Source organism: Pollachius pollachius (assembly GCF_949987615.1).
Source record: "Pollachius pollachius genome assembly, chromosome: 16".
Classification (NCBI taxonomy): Eukaryota; Metazoa; Chordata; class Actinopteri; order Gadiformes; family Gadidae; genus Pollachius; species Pollachius pollachius.
Window position 1 is genome coordinate 13,100,185 of NC_136949.1, and position 20,505 is coordinate 13,120,689.

A 20,505-nucleotide genomic window follows, 5' to 3' on the forward strand; every position below is an offset into this window, starting at 1 on the left:
CTCTCTCTCTCTTTGTTCTGACTCTGTCTCTTCTTTGTACTTGGTTCTATGAACGTCCTAACTGTACCGACAGCGATATATTGTTGCACCTTTTTATGACAAATGTACTTGTTGTGAGTCGCTTTGGATAAAAGCGTTTGCTAATTGCCCTAAATGTAAACGTGTTTCTGTTGCTCTCTCTCTCTCTCTCTCTCTCGGTCTCTATCTCTGTCTGTCTCTCGCTCTATCTCTCTCTCTCTCTCGTCTCTATCTGTCTGTCTCTCGCTTTATCTTTCTCTCTCTCGGTCTCTATCTCTGTCTGTCTCTCGCTCTATCTCTCTTCCTCTCTCTCGTCTCTATCTCTGTCTGTCTCTCGCTCTATCTTTCTCTCTCTCTCGGTCTCTATCTCTGTCTGTCTCTCGCTCTATCTTTCTCTCTCTCTCGGTCTCTACCTCTGTCTGTCTCTCGCTCTATCTTTCTCTCTCTCTCGGTCTCTATCTCTGTCTGTCTCTCACTCTATCTCTCTCTCGGTCTCTATCTCTGTCTGTCTCTCGCTCTATCTCTCTCTCTCTCGGTCTCTATCTCTGTCTGTCTCTCGCTCTATCTTTCTCTCTCTCTGGGACTCTATCTCTGTCTGTCTCTCGCTCTATCTTTCTCTCTCTCTCTGTCTCTACCTCTGTCTGTCTCTCGCTCTATCTTTCTCTCTCTCTCGGTCTCTATCTCTGTCTGTCTCTCGCTCTATCTCTCTCTCTCTCGGTCTCTATCTCTGTCTGTCTCTCGCTCTATCTTTCTCTCTCTCGGTCTCTATCTCTGTCTGTCTCTCGCTCTATCTTTCTCTCTTTCTCGGTCTCCATCTCTGTCTGTCTCTCGCTCTATCTTTCTCTCTGTCTCTGTCTCTGTCTCTCTCTCTGTCTGTCTCTGTCTCTCTGCCACACAGTTCCATCCTGGCTCACCCGGCAACGATAGCAGGGCTCTACCCCTGCCAGCAGGACGAGAGTAGCAGGATGGCCTTCTCTGACTACACTTTGCCACTACTGCAAGAGACGCTCAACTCATGGTTGCTGGTGTTCAGGTGGGTGCATGCTATACACTATAGGACCCTCAACAAACTAATGAAGGACCACACTGGGGTACAATCTGGTTAGGGGTCAGATGTTCAGATCAAATTGTTTTGCTTAGGTTTTATAAGGCGTTACGATGGCTTTTTCCAGTGCTGAATATTGAGCTTTTTGAAATCCAAATCGAAACATTAAACGTCATGAAAGAATATAATTTTTTCCATCAACCACACTAACCCTAACCAAAAATCCACTTTGTATGTATAAATCAGTAGCAGTCCCTTAAGTTAAAGATCTTGTTTAGCCAAGTAACTATTTTACTAGGTTGAATGAAAATGAATATACCTAATATATGTGTAGGTTATTTGGTGTGAACATGAACATTACAAAACTGAAACCATATTCAGTGCTGGTGACCAAACATTAAAGTCAAATAATGGGGGTCTATAGGATTTTGATATATTGTTTAGCGTCCTAGTCGCAGGCACAACCAAAAGGGCCCCAACCTTAATGATAGAACGATGCTTTAATTACTTAAATTGGTAATCTCGAAGATTTCCATTCTGTTCTCTTTGGCGAGACCTTTGGCGATTAGCAGAACTGTCCCCCAAAAAACAAACAGTGTCGCCACCCACACCCAGTTTGATACATTAATAACACTGCAAATGCATGGACTTTCATCAGTGGGCCACAGGCTCAATCAGCAATGTGTGACCTCATTCGGAAACAGTCCTTATCAGACATTTATTTCCGTGGAGAAAGCGAGATGGCCACTCTAATAAGCCAGTATTTCACAACCCCTTGTTTGTCTCCCGTTCCCCTTCATCCTGTCCTCCTGTGGTTCCAGAGAGGTGCTCCTGGTGCCCAGAGACATGCTTCTGTCAGCCAAGGTGTTCTCTCCTATCCCCTGCTGTCAGCTCCATGTCATCAACAACGATACCCTGGAGGAGCTGCCGCAAGCCCTGGGGAGGCTGGTCCCCCGTGTGTACCAGCCTAACAAGGTGGGGGAGACCCGTACCAAAACTCTGGTTCCACTCACTCATTTTAAGAAGAACAAATCCCAGTGCTCAGATGACTGATGACAATGTTAACGCTTCAAGACTCTTACTTCATCAGTGGCAGCCATATGAATGATGAGAATGATGTTGATGATGATGATGACAATCATGATAATATATCAGAATATTAAATGATTCCACAAGTAAGGTTCAGATGTTCACAGAACGTGGATTTAATGTGATTGGCCGAATTTGACGTTATATCATTAGCCAATAATACTTCCACGACTACTTCTTCTAATCTTTCCTAATTGTTCTTCATTATCAAACATAATCACATACAAATTATCATTCATAATAACGAGTCGTAGTCATTTATCATAATAAATCTTTAGAAAAATATATGATGACCATGATGATGATGATAATAATACACAGCTGACAATCATTCGTCGTTGAGGGACACCACTTGAGTAAGGCAGAGATTGCGTAAGTCATTTTGATGGTCTCCTTCTCCCCAGCTCGGCTATACCTTTCTAGTAGAGGCTTACACTCCTCAGTCCCCACCCATGGGCGCCAAGGTGACGCTACGCCTGATTGGCTCCAGAGAGCCCCTCCCGGAGCTGGCTGGAGGCGCTCCGCCGAGCAGCTTCTCTGTGAAGGAATTCAGGGATTACTACATTCCCAACGACAAACATACCATATGCCGGTGAGCATGGGAAGGCGATGGGCAATTATTCTGAGCCGCTTTTGCGGTTTGTTGATGACGTGGTTCAGGAAAGGGGAAACGTGATCTCCATCATTCATGGATACGTTGATGTTTATTGTTTTTTTGTATGAGGGGATGTATTGTCATGTTTTACCAGGACTCTTGTAATTAATCGTGAAGGTTTTACCGTCATTCATAGTGTAGGATCAGCATGGTTTTCCCATGATGTGTGATACGACAAGACTCATTGGGAAGCAACCTAAGAGACAAATCAAGTCTTAAAGTGCCGAACAATATGATTGTATGTCCGAACTGAAGCATCATTTTCACCAGGCAAATGTCTATGGACCATATTTTATTTTGTTTTCATTCATAGCACAGTTCCGTATAATGCTAGAGATGCATCTAGAGAGAGGGGGATGTAAACCTGTTTATGACATTTATTTGTCAGGGACCATATAAAAAATCATGAATCCCACACATGAGAAGAGATGCATTGTACCCAAATTATCTACTAGCTAATTTCCTTACATTAAAGGTGCTCTCCTGATCCCAGCTGTCCTGACTGGCAGAGTCTACCGGGGAATCCGGAAGATACCATGTCAGCATTAACATAACCATCTGTTACATGAATGGGAAAATAGGCCTCATCCCCACCTGCTCTTTAATGACATATATGAATTCACTGCAAGTCACTTTCGATCAAAATGTCTGCTAAATAACTTATTTAGCGGAGAAACGATTCAGCAGGTCCCCACAGACCGCATCGGTCATACTCTGCGACCTGTTAAGTCCGCCATTGATGCTTACATCAAAGATATGGAGCTTCTGTGCAAAATGGAGCGAAAAACGCTGAGATGCAATTGCTCTCTCCCGGACCCGATCCCTTCTTACAGGTACTCCGTCAGGGTGAAGGCGGACATCGTGGCCACGGTCCACTTTCGCTCCTCCAATCCCGACGTCCTGATCCGCCTGTCCGTCCTGGACCACGAGAAGGAGGTCGCCGGCGCCAACGGCAAGGGTCACTCCCTCATCCCCATCTTCCACTTCCTGTCCGATCAAGGTAGGGTACTACAGTAGCAACACTTCAGTGTTGTGTAGTGTAGTGAGGCTGTTGGCTACCAAGTGCTATATCCTCCTTTTAAATAGTATTTGAGTGAAAGCTTCCAGTCTTTGTAAATTATGAAAGATAAATGAAGGTGTGTGTATATGTGTGTTCCAAAAAAAAAAATTTGACCAGCTGTACGTGCTCATCTGATCTCTCTCCAAAACACTTGCAAGCACGCACACATACACATGCACACACACACACATGCACACACACATGCACGCCAATACCCCCCCCACACACACGCGCACACACACGCACGCACGCACGCACGCACGCACGCACGCACGCACGCGCACACACACACACACACGACTATATCTGCCATGTTGTGTAGTGAGACCCACTCTAAAATCTGTGCGACAGTAACGTGTTCAATCACTCCGCCCACGCGTTAAAGCAGCAATGCAAACAGCAGCAGGACTCCCGTCTGGAGCTGCTGCCCGTGCACCAATATGCTCGCCCCGCTCATTACAACCGGCAGGAGTTCATCCCTGTGGAGCCAATCAGAGCGCCCGGATGTCTGAAGCTATCAGCCCGTCAGGAAACCATGTCCACCCCAGTGTGTTGCTCCACATGCTTGAAACTCAATAGACGTGTGAAAAGTGAAAAGGTCAGAAGATAATTAAATGAAACCTCAGAAATCTGGAGGTGGAAGTTCACTCGGCTGAAGGTTTTAGAAAAGAGTTTCTTCTCCAGAAGAAGTTAGAAACGACTATTGTGTTATTGGTGCTCGGTATGCAAACACAGTTGTCATGGTAGCCAACTGTAACTCCCCAGTTTCCCTAAAGTGGACCTTAAAGTGGCAATCTCGAAGATTTTCATGCAAGAAAATATCTGTTATGTATATCTATCGCCACATGATGTAAAACACTGGGGATTGAGCCTGAGGCCCACTGATGAAAACATTTGCAGCATTACCAATGTGACGGACTGGATGTCGGTGGCGACACCGTTGGGATCTATAGGACCAACTACCGCTTATTGCCACGGGAAACAAAACCGGGTGGGTCTGGTTGATCCAAGGTTAGACTGGACCCCTTCCTACACATGGCTCATTGTCAACCCCCCCCGTCCCCCTTGGCTGTAGACCTCAAAAGGCCTTATTAGGTTAATGTTGCATCTTCCTTGGGAACCCTACACAGTCTGTCAAACAGGCACGAAGCCAAGACTGTCACTCGATCATGGGGTATGTGGGCTACAAATTCATCTGGGCCGCCTCGCCTGCTACTTCAGAGCACCACACTGCTTAACTTCAGGATGGGTCCCCCCTACACAAACACACAGACGTCTGCTCCTTCTTGGCCGCAGGGTGAACTTTTTGCGATGGGATTATGAGCGAATGAGGGAACATGATTGACAAAATCTTTAAATCGAACGACAGCTTCTACTGCAAAAGTCGTGGATGACTAAGGAAAATATCTGTCCTCCCCCCCACACACACACACACTCACCACCCTTCCTCAGACATCCTTAACAAACGAAACACATACACACAGATGCTGAACGGCCAACTGTTCGATATAACACATACCCACAGAAGGGAAATTCTGTGCAGATTTAATACTGCCGATATGATTTAATTAATTCAACGTTGTGAAACCTCTAATGATTATCGAGGAAGGCACCTTCCCCCCCCCCGCCCATTAGTGGTTTGCTAAGTTAGCTATTTAATCAGAGCACCAGAGCTAAAAGGGGTTGCAGGCAGAGACTACAGACTACCTCGGTAGTCTCAGCTTCCTCTAACAGCCAGCCAGCAGCCTGTTCAGTATTCAAGCTGCGTCTCAGTCCCATTCAGGCATCGTGTTCACTGTGTTGTGTTGCTCTACTACGCCAGCATCCCCGGGCCCCTGTTCCCCGAGCACCGCCGTGGATCAAAACAAGGAGGAGGAGGAGGAGTCCGCAGGCCTGAAGGAGGAGAAGAGGAGCGAGGAACCTGACTCTACCGAGGGAGGAGAGCCCCGAGCGGACCCCAGTCAGACTCCCTCTGAGACGATGGTAGCACCAGACATATGAGTGTTTCTTTCTTCTCTATCCACCTCACAAAAACTTGCAGAAAATACAACCTATACAAGTTTATTCTAAATCCCTCTCCCTCTCCCCACCTCTCCCTCTCCCTCTCTCCCCCCCCCCCCTCTCTCTGCCCCCTTGATTTTCGATCACGTCCTGCGGTTCACCGCCTCTTGTTAACATGTCTATTTCTCTTTGCCTTCGGCGCAAACACTTCTAAAAAAATCACCTGCACACACAGACCCAGACACACAGGCACACAGACACACGCATGCACGCACATACATACATACATACATACATACATACATACATACATACATACATACATACATACATACATACATACATACATACATACATACATACATACATACATACATACATACATACATACATATATACACATCTATACATATATACATACACATAAATACATATATACATACACATAAATACATCTATGCATACATACATACACAAATACATCTATACATACACATATATATAGATTCACAAGCACAGGCCCAGACGCCGTGTGTATTCCTACACAAACATGCGTTCTCCAAGAGGGATGGAGGTTGGGCATGTTATCATATCTGTCTTAAAACGGCTTGTCAGCCGACACGTCGTTTCCCCATGATGGATGCCGTTGTCCTCTTCATTCTCCTGACAGGACAGGCAGGTGTTGACAAAGTTGCTGCCTGCTCATTCATACAATGAAACACACACGCACACACGCACGCGCACGCACGCACACACACACACGCGCACACACACGCACACACGCACAAAGACACAAAGACACCTCACCATATCTCGATGATGGAGTCAAAGCAAACTTTTGAGATTTATTCCGATTTTGTTCACGCCCTATAACGTAATCGACGCTATGCTAACCAACGACACACTGACTCATCAATGTTACGCTAATGGTTCACGCATGAAATCCATAGGATGAATGTAATCTCGTTTTTATTTTAAATGTCATAGAACCCAATTTCAATCTACAGTTTAGAAAAGGACAAAGTTTATACTGTTGGAATAATCCTGAGGTGTTTCGGGTAGATTAAAGCCGCTTGTATCCATTCATACTACATAATATAATTACATCTTAGAATGTCCTCAGTTTTAGAAACCCAAGGGTACAAACCAGTGGAAGAAAACCAAAAGGCGATGTCATCCATAGCAATGAGACATCACCGCAATCGATCATGTTTAATGTTCCCGGATCAGAACTGGGGGCAGGCGAAATCAAGAGGTATCAATCAGGATTAACACGGTGCAGGGATTAGCCCAGTCAACCATCACAGCCCTGCTATGTCCATATACGGGCATGCACCGCACATATTGATACAGCCATGAAGGATCACGGCTGGATCCTTGATTCTACGTGGGTAAAACATAAAGAAAACAAGACGGATTATAGACACAGGTCACTCAGACAAATCCAATATTGAATCACAAACCAATGATTTCCACGCCAGACTCCTGTGTCTTCTGTTCTCTCTCGTAAAGGGATCCGGATTTGTTCCAGGAACTTCTTTAAAAAGTGAGATTGACCCTTGTGATACTATCCTCTGCTGAACTCTGTTGAAATCAGTTGTGTAATCCACCAGTATGGTGTGTTGAAGGGTAGCTGGATGTGGTGGCTAGAAGGATGTGGGTGGTGCCACCCCCTTCTCCAGCCCTGGCCAACAAGCCCCCTTGCCCCTAGCTCTCTTTGTGTGCCGCTGCAGAAAAATACAAATACAAATCTTCACTTGAGTCGAAGAGGCCAGAAGAAAATAACCAAAATAGCTCCTCCTTCCTGTAGCTCCCTGGCCGTGAATCGACACCAGTTTGTGTTCATTGTTAATTGTTCCGCGCTACTGGACCCACAGAAGATTGTGTTGTGTTCGATTTTTATGTGTACTATTCTATAACTCCGGTATTTGCATTCGTCTCGGTCCTCAATCAGATAAAGAGGTATAGTTCTCTATGTGTTTATTTCAGTGTCGCGTTTGACTAGTGCACCATTTCACAACGCAAATTATACTTGGTACTTCCGCTTGGTACTTCTCATTGCGATGAAATGATAGCACTTGTTCCATGCAATTTGACGAGGTGTTTTCACAGACTCATTGCTTAAAGGTGTAGTGTGTAGGATTTAGCGACATCTTGCGGTGAGGTCGCAGATTGCAACAAACCAAATTGAAGCAAACCAGAAGATCAACCATAGAATAGCAATTATGATTGTTAAAATAAACGCGCCCTCTATAGAACTGTTTGTCAGGCTCAGTGGAAGAGGACCACCCCCCTATGTAGATATGAAAGGCTAATTTTAAGATAACGTAAACCAAACTATTCCTATTTTCGTGGGATTATACACTCATTCAAACATACTCACAAATATAATATTCCATTTCTGCCAAGTCTGTCCGCTTGACGCCACTCAATTCCATATACTGCACTTTTAAATCATAAGAAGAGAATATTATCATCCTGGCAAATTATCATTTGTACAAGAAAAAGCCAATTCTTATGAAGTGTCCCCTTTCTCAAATTCCTGCACTGTGTTTCTATTGAGTCGTCATCGTATCAATTCATCCCCGGACCGGAGAGTGTGTTGTACATGGCTGATGCTTTGCTCTGTCCCTATAGGCCCATAAATACACGGTGCAAGTGGAAGTGCTTTATAAGAGCTGGACCCTGGATGACTCCCAGCTGGCCTTCGTCCAGACGCTCAGGAACCTGGAGAACGAAGCAGCAGGTACGGCCCCATCCCATCCCTTATCCCACTACCTCCTAACAAGCACCGCACGCCTACGCCGTAAACAGACCCTTACACCAGCCACATGCACCCACAAAACAGCAAGGCCACGGCCCCATCTCATGACCACAGCGTGACCACACCCATCACCGTGACCACACCCATAACCATGGCCACACCCATTACCGTGACCACACCCATTACCGTGACCACACCCATCACCGTGGCCACACCCATAACCATGACCACAACCCCACAGCGTGACCACACCCATAACCGTGACCACACCCATCACCGTGACCACACCCATCACCATGACCACACCCATAACCATAACCACACCCATAACCATGACCACACCCATCATCATGGGCACACCCATAACCATAACCACACCCATAACCATGACCACAGCCATAACCATAACCACACCCATAACCATGACCACACCCATCACCATGGCCACACCCATCACCCTGGCCACACCCATAACCATGACCACACCCATGACCACACCCATAACCGTGACCACACCCATAACCACTAAATTATGTTCCACTAAATTATGTTATGTTTAAATGATTGTTTTGTTTAGTTTCTGTTTTTAATTTCTTGGCCCACGCCTCAGGGACCCTTTCCCCATTAGTGTAATTGTTTTATAACCAAGTAGGGTCAGAATTGTTTAAATGATGTCCAGGTATTGATAGCCTGTGGCAGGCAAAATACCCAGCACAATAATCACGGCTTTCTCTCTCTTCATCCATTCTGGGGAAGGGTTGTTTGCTGCCTGCTTTGCCAGCTTACTGGTGAGTACTGTTGGCAGAACATAACAATGCGATAATAGGCTTATCTTGAATTTGAAATTGCTAAAAAAAAAACATTTATCAGCTTGAAGACACAATGTAGCCAGAGGCTGTCGCAGCTAATAATTCCAGTTTGAGGAAAAATCGTAATATTTACTATATTCCATTACTAGAAGCCACAATGGCAGGCTGCTTTATACAGTGGTACATCATCTTGAGAATGAATTCCTTATTGTTTCACAACAATAATATATTTCTTTATTGACACAAAGCCCTTAAAAAATCCACTATCCTCCAATTACGCCACATATATCATGTATCACCATACATGTTATTGTTAAACAGGTTGACAGAAAACAAATATTCCCTTAACTTTCCCATTCTTTTCTCCCTCCCAGCGTGTGAGAGGGGACCGATATTCCACAGACGGTAACGCGTGTGGATGCACACATTGCTACATCCCGTGCTTCCTCTAGCCACGTCTAGCTCTGTATTCACAAGCCCCTAATGAAAGCCAAATGAATACAGCTGCTTTGGCAAATCAGAGTACCACTTCTCCCTGCACCACCATCGCCTCCTCCACCACCACCACCACCACCATCACTACAACCACCACTACCATTTCTTCTGCTTTGGTGCCACTTTTATCGTGCTGCACAAATTGCATCATTTACATTTACATTTAGGGCATTTAGCAGACGCTTTTATCCAAAGCGACTTACAATGCATCAATTGTACAGACTTTTTTGGGGGGTGTGAGAGTGTCTTTGAAATGGGTGAGGGCTTCTTAAAAAACGGTCGAAGAGGCGAATGGATTGAGAGCGGGTAAGTGCATGGATGAGGCGTAGGAGGTGGCGGTCAGCGGTCAGCAATGATAGCGTGTGAGGGGCCAAAGGGGGCAGCCCTTAGCGTCATTAGGATCTCTCTATTGTCTTTCCTGTCTCCTCCTCCTGCTGCTGCTGACAACTATGGCTCTGTTTACTCATTCAGTTGACAAGGGAACCGTGATGTGCTCTCTCTCTCTCTCTCTCTCTCTCTCTCTCTCTCTCTCTCTCTCTCTCTCTCTCTCTCTCTCTCTCTCTGTTCATCCTTGTCTATATGTACTCCCGTGTGCCAGACATCCCACACTGTTTTATAGAAAAATATAGACATTATTCATCACTTATTATTAACACCAAACATAAATCAGATAGTCAACTGTATGCTTACTGTGGTGAGTCCAAAGCAAGGCGGGATCATGTATTAATAGGAAATATAGCCTGCTTTGGCTAATCTGTGTGTGTGTGTGTGTGTGTGTGTGTGTGTGTGTGTGTGTGTGTGTGTGTGTGTGTGTGTGTGTGTGTGTGTGTGTGTGTGTGTGTTAGAGATAGAGAGAGAGAGAGAGACATTCTCTCGCTCTATAAGAACAAAGCAGGAGGGATGTGGAAAATTGCCTCGACAGAAACATACTGAACGTGCAAGCTCATTTTCCCTCTCTCACTCTTTCAAACACAGGAGAGAGAGAGAAAATGAGCTTGGACGTTCAGTATGTTTCTGTCTAGGCAATTGTCCACATCCCTCCTGCCTTGCTCTTCCTATAGGCTGTAGAAAGTGGGTCAATGGGAAGTCAAATGAAGATGCCTGTTGCCCCCCGGTGCCCTGGGAAATATCTCAGCAGGAAAGTGAATTAATTTCGCCCAGTTTAACTCTCTCTTTCTCGTCCTCCTGTCCTCTCTCTCTCTCTCTGCCTCCCTGTCCGTCGTCTTCCTCCCTTCCTCCCTCTTCCTCCTCTCTCTCTCTCTCTCTCTCTCTCTCTTTCTCTCTCACTCTCTCCCTCCCTCTCTCCCATTCTCCATGGTGAGGCTGCGCCCTTGATCATGCAGCATGCATGCCACACAAACACACACGTCTAAAAGATGCCATGCGAAGTGTCGATTCCCTCTTTAACAAGCTGTCCTTTGCAGCAGAAAGGCTGTTTGTGTGCGTGCACTCCTTTCAAGCTTACACAGAAAGCTTACTAAGAAGAACCAAGAAGACCTGGAGTATCTAAGCCTGTGCTGTGGGGTCCAGCTGCCAGAAACACATATACAGCTGTGCACACATCTGGACACGGTTGTGCTCCCTTATCTTTTTTCGACCCTAGTCTTCCTACTCTGCTCTCACGATGGAAAGATGTGTCTGATCCCCATAGCAGTGGTTGTGGGGAACAACCCTACCTGTTTTAGTATTCATGGCCAGTGGGTTGAAACCAGAGCGGCGGTGTTAACAAAACAAAAGTGTTTCTGTGTTAACGGCCACTCAACACTACACAAAATGTGCAACAGCAGTAGGTTGACAGTTCGAATCCCCTATTTGAGTTTGTGCCACATGACAGCATGGCATCGTGGCCTGATTTGCCATGACTGCGATGCTGAGTGTATACGGAGTGACTCAAACTGGGGTTCTGTTCGTGGGGTAGGGGGGGGAGGGGTCGGAACTAGAGGCATACTGATGGGGGTGTGGGTTAAATGATGGATTATCATGCCTCTGTATCAGAGCAGAGGCGCACTTTAATGGCGCTCGGGAAGGAGGCAGACAGCTGCATGGTGCAACAGTGCCATCTAGTATGCACACACACCATCCCATCTACCACCACGCTGCTCACCCCTCTATATCTGTTCAGTGGAGTGTGAGCAGCTTATTTGGGGCGTGATTCATTTTTATGTTGACTGTGCATAGTTTGTTGTTTGTGCTTCCACACTGTAATGAAATAATCATGTGTGATAGATGGTGGGAAAGGTTTGGAGAGAGAGACAGACAGAGAGCGATAGAGAGAAAAATGATCATCCACAAAGCATATTTTTCTATTGGAAATGTAGCCCAAGGAAAAGGGTTTTAATTTAATTGAGTTTGGTTGCGCAGTGTGATAAAGGGAATGTGGAAGTAAAAAGGATAAGCCTTAAAGTCCGGGGCTACTGGGGTAACGCATTAAATGGCTTTGGGTAAATTCTGCATACAGGCATCCTTTATATCATACTGTATGGAGTTCAATTTAGACTTTATTGCTCACACTTTTCAATCTGTCTGTTGGGAGGATATAAAAATGTGTAGCTTGTTGTGCGATTCACGATTTGTTTCTTAGCTTTGTGTTAAGAAAGAAAATAAGTGTCTCTATGTTAGCATTCTAACAAAATCATAATGTTTTTTTATGAACAAATGGTCGTTGCTATTTTTGCTCCATTTACATATGGTCTAATAAGCACTGTGGTGGATGCTAGCCTTTGATAACTTTGTTCCTTGCAGAAGTAGAAGGCGAAGCCATCCGCTCCAGCAGCACAGAGACGGCAAGCAGCGATGGGAGTAAACACGCCGTGCCCAAGGCCCACCACAAGGGGAAGGGGGACAAGGAGAAGCTGGGAACCGGGTCCAAACCAGTCTCCAAACAGGACTCGGTAATTATCGACCACCATGCATGCTTTTAAATGCAGCTGAAAATCCAAGCCGCATACTGCTACCACTACTACTGCTATAATTGTGGATCAGGCAGTCTTTCTAGGGTATGGCAGAACTTTTGGGAGTGGGGATGTCACAGAGCCTGGGCTGCAAACCAAAACCTAAAAGAGGCAGAGTTACATCTTGTTTCCTATGAAGAGATATTAAACTGAAGAGAAACTCATTTTAGCGAGTAGATGAAGCTTTGGTATATACATGCATTTCTACAGTGGCCTACTGTGGTCTAGACAGTGTTGATTTAAAAGCTTTGCATCCATTTGTTTGCCCTTTCCTAGTGCTGGCCGAGTTTGTGTTTGCTGTTAATAGGCAATTCTGCGCTTGCAGATCCCCGCCTCAAGCCTCATGATTGGACGAAAAAAATTGGAAGCGAGAGAAAGACAAAAGCCCCGTTCCCCCAGACTTAAGCACGTCTGCTTCCAGACTTTAGATTATTATCAGTCTGATTTGTGAGACTACTGCTGCATTACATTCTGTTTATTAAGCTGAGTCTTTTATTCAAAGCGACTTTCATTAAAGGACCCAAGACATGCCACCAGGTGTGGTGTGATCCGTCACACATCTAGGTGGACACGCCCTCCTGTGAGGTCATATGGGGCAGATTTCCAAAACGCCTTGTAACAGCTAATCACACCACACCTGGGGGCATGCCATAGGACCTTTAAGTGCATTTTACCATGGAGATACAACCCACAAATCATGAGAGTACATAAAATGAATCAAATGCTGCTGCTTGTAAGGGTTAAACAAGCAGCCTGTTTTGGTGGATTCGAGGGTTGAGTTTCAACATAGCTTAGTCCTACAGCCACCCCCCTCTCGGTTCTAGAGGTTAGGAGGGATGCTAATTAAGATAAACCGTAGCCAGCAGGTAACCCAGCATACATAACTATCTGGTCTCTGTCGTTAAGGATTCATTATTGTCTTGGTCTACCCAACCGTGTGGTTGTGGTCCGACAGCCACCACAGCTGCCTGATAGATGTCTCATCCATGTATAATTGTTTATTATTCCGGAGCTGCTCTGCATGTCAAACGCTTAAACACAATGCAATTTGAAAGGCAGATTTTTATACCCGAGGCCATTTCCATTTTGAATGGTTTTCCGTGCTGTGTTGGGTGGGCGGGATGGTGGAAGCGATAACGATCTATGAATAGATAAATAACTAAAAATGTCCCTGTTGTTTTATTAACACCACGTTGAGACCAGTGCATTTAACGAGGAGCTCTGGTTGGCTGGATGGCTGGCCTTAGCTCAAGTCCGGAGCAGTCCAAGGTTCTCATTGAAAAGCATACTGTCTGTTCTGCGAGAGTGACCTTTGCCTTTGCTGGACAAAAGGAAGTCACGTTTTTGTGCATTATGAAATAAATGAATACGATTTTGGTCGTTTCCTAAACTATGTCTGCGTGTGTGTCCCGTTTGCACATGGCATACGTGTGTCTGTCTTGTGGGTGGTTGGACTGGTTGCACCAAGCAGAGCCTGGACCTGAGCAAGCCCACCTGGAGACTGTGTGTGGTGTGTGACCAGAGCAAGGCAGAGAGCCTGGAGATGAGGAAGGACACGGAGAGACTGAACAAGATCAGGGCCATTAGACATGCCTGGGAGGCCGCCGAGCCGGGGCGGCGCGCCAAGGTGGGCACACGCAGGCCCTAAGAAGACACTCACGCACGCACACTCACAACCATTGAACCATACAGCAGCAAACCCTTCAGTGTACATTGTTTAAGTCTTGTGTTTAAGTTGTGTTGTGTTGTTGTTTTTTTATAGGCCCTGCAATCTCGTCTGAAGTATCTCAACCACATCCAGAAGGCCACGCCTTCCCCTGGAGGTCATGACAACAACCTTACTGATGACACAAAGAACAGAGAGCCTGGTACACACACATACACGCCAACAAACACACACAGACACACACATACATATAGATATACACATACACAGACAGACACACACAAGCATGCACATACATAGCCACACACAAACACACAACTTCATGCACAAGCGCTCACACACATACACACTGTCAGAGAAATACACAAACCAAGGGTTTTGCAATTTCTTGATATATTATGCTAATGTGGCCTTTTCTGATTAATATCTTTGCAGCCTCTCTGCCCTCTCTCGACCCTGCTCCCGGTCTAACCAATCAGGAGCTGCCTTCCCTCCGATCTGATCCAGCCCGCCTACTTGCAGCCCTGGACTACTCTCACTATATCAGGTCTCTCTCATCTCTACTTCCACATTCTCTCTCCCTCTCTCGTTCTCCCTGTCTGTCTGTCTCCCTCGCTCTCTGTCTCTCTCTCTCTCTCTCTCTTGCTGATGAGCCCTTACTCTCTCGATATTTCTCTCTCGATATCTCTCCATCGCTAACCCAGCTAAATTAGGGATCAGGATTAGAATGTAGCTCAAGAAAATGGATCCGGGAAGAGACCTAATCGCCCGATCAAACATGCCAGAACCTGTGCGATTTCCTTTATACCTTAACTCAAGGCACCACCCCACCCCCAGCAAGATCATTCATTTCCTTTCCTTTACAACGCTACAAGCCATTAGAATATTGTGTACGTGTGTGTTTGTGTGTGTGTGTGTGTGTGTGTGTTTGCTTGTGTGTGTGTGTGTGTGTGTGTGTGTGTGTGTGTGTGTGTGTGTGTGTGTGTGTGTGTGTTTCTACGATGTATATCTGCCTTCCTTCTGTGCGACGTTCAAGCCTCAAGCTGCGATCACACCAACCTACAATTACTTTATGGATGAATTGCCATGACGCAAGTCAATGCATTTGCAGAGGAACAGCCTATTTTTCGCAGCCGTTAAGCTTCCCAGTTATGTACAACATTAGTGGAGATAATTACCGATTGAGACATGGATTGAAGAAATGCTGCCTGGAGGCGGGTTATGTTACCCGGAGTGAAGAGTCCTGTAGTTTGATAGTACACCCACACAGTGACGTAGGGAAAGGAGAGCGAATGTATTTTAATGAAGGAATTCTCATAGTCCTGAAGTAAAAAAATAATAATGCAAACATTGTAGTCAAATGAAGGAAAATGGGATTTGAAACCACATGATGTAACTTTAAAAGAGCGGTTATTTGTACAAAACGTACAAGTAGGAAAAATCCAATGCAATAAAGGCGCACAACAAACTGACTTCACATATGAACCACAGATTTGGTGTGATCGCAGCCTTGGTTTGTACAAGAATCTATGCAGCTTGTGTGTGTGTGTGTGTGTGTGTGTGTGTGTGTGTGTGTGTGTGTGTGTGTGTGTGTGTGTGTGTGTGTGTGTGTGTGTGTGTGTGTGTGTGTGTGTGTGTGTTTTTGTATGTAAATACACACAGACAGGGCTCCCCCTGGTGGTCCCTCCTTTGCATTGCCTGCTTGAGGGGGTTTGGACCCTAGCATCTGAAAACAGCTTCATCACAGGGGACACTCACCACCAGCACCACCACCACCACCGCAGCACAGGCACTCTGTGTGGGCAATGGGCATGCACATTAAGAGGTGTCCTCTTTAATGAGAAGTGTGAAGCTGAAGTGAGGAGAAGACGAGGCAGTTGCCAATAGCAACAAAAAAAAAATCTTTTAGATGTGCTGCTTGTCAAGAAGCTTTAAAGGGAAGCTGAAATTATAAATCTATTATAAATATATATATTATAAATATATATATATATATATATGCTTATATATAATATATATATTTATTTGGAAGAGCGATGTCATTAGTCAAATCATTCTGTATATATATATATATATATATATATATATATATATATATATATAAATATAGCTATGATTTGACTCATGACACAGCTCTTTATTCATTCATTTCCATCCCTCCATCCTCCTTTCCTCTGTCCACCAGTCCCTCCATCCCTTCTGACATCCACCAATCCCCCCCCCCCATCCATCCGTCCATCCGTCCCTCCCGCTCTGCCTGTCCGTCTAGGTGATAAATGAGAAGATATTTGGGTCTGTTAATTAGAGCGCTATTTCCAGACCTTGATGAGCTCGCCGCCCCAGCGAGATGTGCCCCTCTCTCTCGCCCTTCCGTTCTGTGAGTGGGTGGGTGTGGGTGTGTGTGTGTGGGTGTGGTTGTGCAGGTGTGTGTGTGGGCGGCAGGCTGGGGACGGCTGTTGACACTGTAGCCCTGTGAGTCACGTCGCCAGAGAGAGATCCCGAGAAGTCAGTCTATTAGAGGAGTCTGATTATACTGCAGCACACAGCATTCATTCCCCTCTCTCTCTCTCGCTCTCTCTTTCCCTCTACCTCTCTGTCTCTCTCTCTCTCAGACTAAATACTTGACAACGGAACTTAGCATGCCTTTCAGGCACAGATGCGGTACATGACCTAAAAATGTGAGCATGTGCACACACACACATTTACAGACACTTATGCACGGACAACCAAACACACACACACACACCGAAATGTATGCACGGACACACACACGCATGCACGTGTGCGTGCGCACACACACACATATACATTCAACCATACTCACATGCACGTAGGCATACACACACAGAGACACACACACACACACAGTGAAAGGGTCACATAGGGTGATGTTCATTAGCCAAGGCGAACACCTTCGGTGCCCTCCCCTCTTCATTAAGGTCCGCTTATGGGAACTAATCCCTTCGGAATACCTCCAGGACCAGCTTCTGCAGGGCTACACTTATCTCACTTAACATGGGCCCATACACATGGCCACACACTCACGCACACATGCACACACACGCACGCACACAGACACGCACGTAACACATGCATTCACATGCTCAGACATGCACGTGTGCGCACACACTCACACACACATAGACACACACGCAGGCACGTACACACAAGCAAGCATACATCCACCCAAAGCTAAATAGAGAGTGAATTCAGAGCGGATCAACAACATACTCAGTATATTTCTATCTGTGGGTACAACCTGGGTTATGAGATAAGGTGTGTGTGTGTGGGTGTGTGTAATGCAGAAGAGGCGATGACTCTTTATTGGCTTATCATTCCCATCATGTTATCTCATCATTCATACGGCTCATTTCCATTCCTCCTGCTCCTCCCATACTCCCCTAAAGGTGACCTTTACGGCAGATATGAATTTAGCCTTTAGACAATGTGACAAGGCTGTATCCTCTACAACTTTGTGAGCAAGGTAATGTTTTCAGTCCATGCCGTGGTCATGGTGATGGGGGTAGAAGTAGCTGTAAGTAGCTTGTTGAGATGAAGCATAAAGGACTGCATAAGGATTTGATGGCTTTAAGAAATTAAACTTAGGACTCCACTCTCCACAACCACTCTTGCCCGTCTTTTCCGTCTGAAGTGAACCTCACTGCGCTGAGTTGCCATGAGCCAGTATGCCTGTCATATAAGCTCATCTCTGTTGGTCCATGCTAGGTGTCCTTATGAGATTAGCTACTTTGTTCAGACGCTTGGGGGGTATATTATTTTATTATAATAGTATAGTTATATATATTAGTGTTGACATGCTAATAGGTGTTGTTGTGGCATACGAGCTACCGTGTCTCCATCCACTAAAGTGTTTACGTGCTACAGGTGTTGACATAGCATACGAGCTACCGTGTCTCCGTCCACTAAAGTGTTTACGTGCTACAGCTGTTGACATAGCATACGAGCTACTGTGTCTCCGTCCACTAAAGTGTTTACGTGCTACAGCTGTTGACATAGCATACGAGCTACCGTGTCTCCGTCCACTAAAGTGTTTACGTGCTACAGCTGTTGACATAGCATACGAGCTACCGTGTCTCCGTCCACTAAAGTGTTTACGTGCTACAGCTGTTGACATAGCATACGAGCTACCGTGTCTCCATCCACTAAAGTGTTTACGTGCTACAGCTGTTGACATAGCATACGAGCTACCGTGTCTCCGTCCACTAAAGTGTTTACGTGCTACAGCTGTTGACATAGCATACGAGATACCGTGTCTCCGTCCACTAAAGTGTTTACGTGCTACAGCTGTTGACATAGCATACGAGCTACTGTGTCTCCATCCACTAAAGTGTTTACGTGCTACAGCTGTTGACATAGCATACGAGATACCGTGTCTCCGTCCACTAAAGTGTTTACGTGCTACAGCTGTTGACATAGCATACGAGCTACCGTGTCTCCGTCCACTAAAGTGTTTACGTGCTACAGGTGTTGACATAGCATACGAGCTAGCGTGTCTCTGTCCACGCTAGGTGTCACAGGGCCCAGCCGGTGCTGAGAGACGCCGAGGTGGAGGAGCTCCAGCGGCGGGAGCGCTCGGAGCAGATCCAGGGCTACCGGCTGCTGCGGGACACGGTGCTGGAGCACCGGCGGCGGGAGGCGCAGAGCAGGGCCGCCCTGATCCAGGGGCAGCTGGAGACGTACGACGGCATGCAGGTCAGTGGCCCCGCCCACCAGCGGCACAGACGCACCGCCGCCCCGGGGGGAACGCATTGCAATGTGCAAAAGAAAGTGAAGGATTAGTGGTGAGAATTATGTGGGAATCATGGTTGTCATGGTTTCATCTGTGTATGTGTAAAACAGATCTCATTGTGCTGTAGGGTGTATTTAAACTAGGTTATTGCACTGCTTCTGCCCGAGCCAGGTCTCCCTTGTTAAAGGTCCCATGACATGCCACCGGTTGTGGTGTGATTAGCCGTTAACGCCTAACCCTGTAAAAGAGGTGCGGATTCTCAGCGGCTATACCGTTAGAATCCCAGGTGGGATAAATCAAATGTTTATGGAAGGAGGAAAAACTTGTAGAGTTTGAAAGAGAGAGGAAGATAAGAAGTGACCATTGCCCTGTCAGCCAGACACTAACTGAACTTGTTTATGCTACCATTATAGCTCCCATAATGGCACCTACTGCCCTGCTAACCATCCCCGGGTGTCTCTTTCTGTGTTCCCTCTCAAGGGTTCCTCCTTGATAATTAGGGAGGTTTTTCCTCGCCCTTCAGAGGGCAAGGGGGTGTCGTAAATGTGGGCCTGTGACGCCCGTCGAGACCCTCACTGTGATTAAGAGCTGTACCAATAAAATCGAAACCAAACCTTAAAATAACCGTCTGCCGTCCTCCGTCGTGTTCACTCTCTCTCTGAACCCCGGGGCGCTCGCTCACAGGTCACCCTGCGCGACCAGCGGCAGAAGACCCAGGCGGCCCTCCAGGCGGTCAACGCCCGTCTGATGGAGGCTGAGCTGGGGGACAAGGGAGAGGAGGGGGGCCTGGAGGAGCAGGTGGGAGCGGCTGCGTCCGTCTCCGCCGCCACACAGCCCGCCAAGCCCAACAGTGCCGGCAAGAAGTGAATGTGAGTCTGATGGCCACCGACCGCTATGCTTTTCAGTTCAGCTGGTCCCCCCTGCAGTATGGCCATAGAAGCTTTGCGTTACATTAGAATGAGCTGTATGAGAAAAAGGTTACGGGTTCCTAGCAAGAAAAAAGTTTTTTTAGTGTTAACCTTTTCAGCAAAACATACACTATTGTTATAGCTTCACATATTACTAGTTTGAACATTCGAGATGATTTATGCCAGCCTGATTTATATTTCCTGATCCACGTCTTTACCTTAGAAATGGATACTATTAAAGTATGGCTATATATTAGGAAGCTTTGAATTCAGTCTTACAGAAGCGTTATCTCA

At 46.1% G+C, this 20,505-nt stretch overlaps 1 protein-coding gene across 1 annotated transcript in view; it reads left to right on the forward strand.

Moving 5' to 3' along the window:
- Positions 1 to 20,170, forward strand: part of adgb (androglobin) — a gene marked incomplete at both ends in the record, with an annotated part of 58,995 nt that extends 38,825 nt beyond the window's left edge. The window contains 12 exons of the mRNA XM_079753162.1: positions 917 to 1,051; positions 1,885 to 2,038; positions 2,557 to 2,744; positions 3,641 to 3,796; positions 4,219 to 4,414; positions 8,506 to 8,614; positions 12,679 to 12,827; positions 14,359 to 14,514; positions 14,650 to 14,755; positions 16,977 to 17,025; positions 19,083 to 19,266; positions 19,988 to 20,170. Of these exons, the coding sequence (XP_079609288.1) occupies positions 917 to 1,051; positions 1,885 to 2,038; positions 2,557 to 2,744; positions 3,641 to 3,796; positions 4,219 to 4,414; positions 8,506 to 8,614; positions 12,679 to 12,827; positions 14,359 to 14,514; positions 14,650 to 14,755; positions 16,977 to 17,025; positions 19,083 to 19,266; positions 19,988 to 20,170 (1,765 nt within the window). The remainder of the gene's footprint in view (positions 1 to 916; positions 1,052 to 1,884; positions 2,039 to 2,556; positions 2,745 to 3,640; positions 3,797 to 4,218; positions 4,415 to 8,505; positions 8,615 to 12,678; positions 12,828 to 14,358; positions 14,515 to 14,649; positions 14,756 to 16,976; positions 17,026 to 19,082; positions 19,267 to 19,987) is intronic.
- Between the last annotated feature and the right edge of the window lie 335 nt (positions 20,171 to 20,505).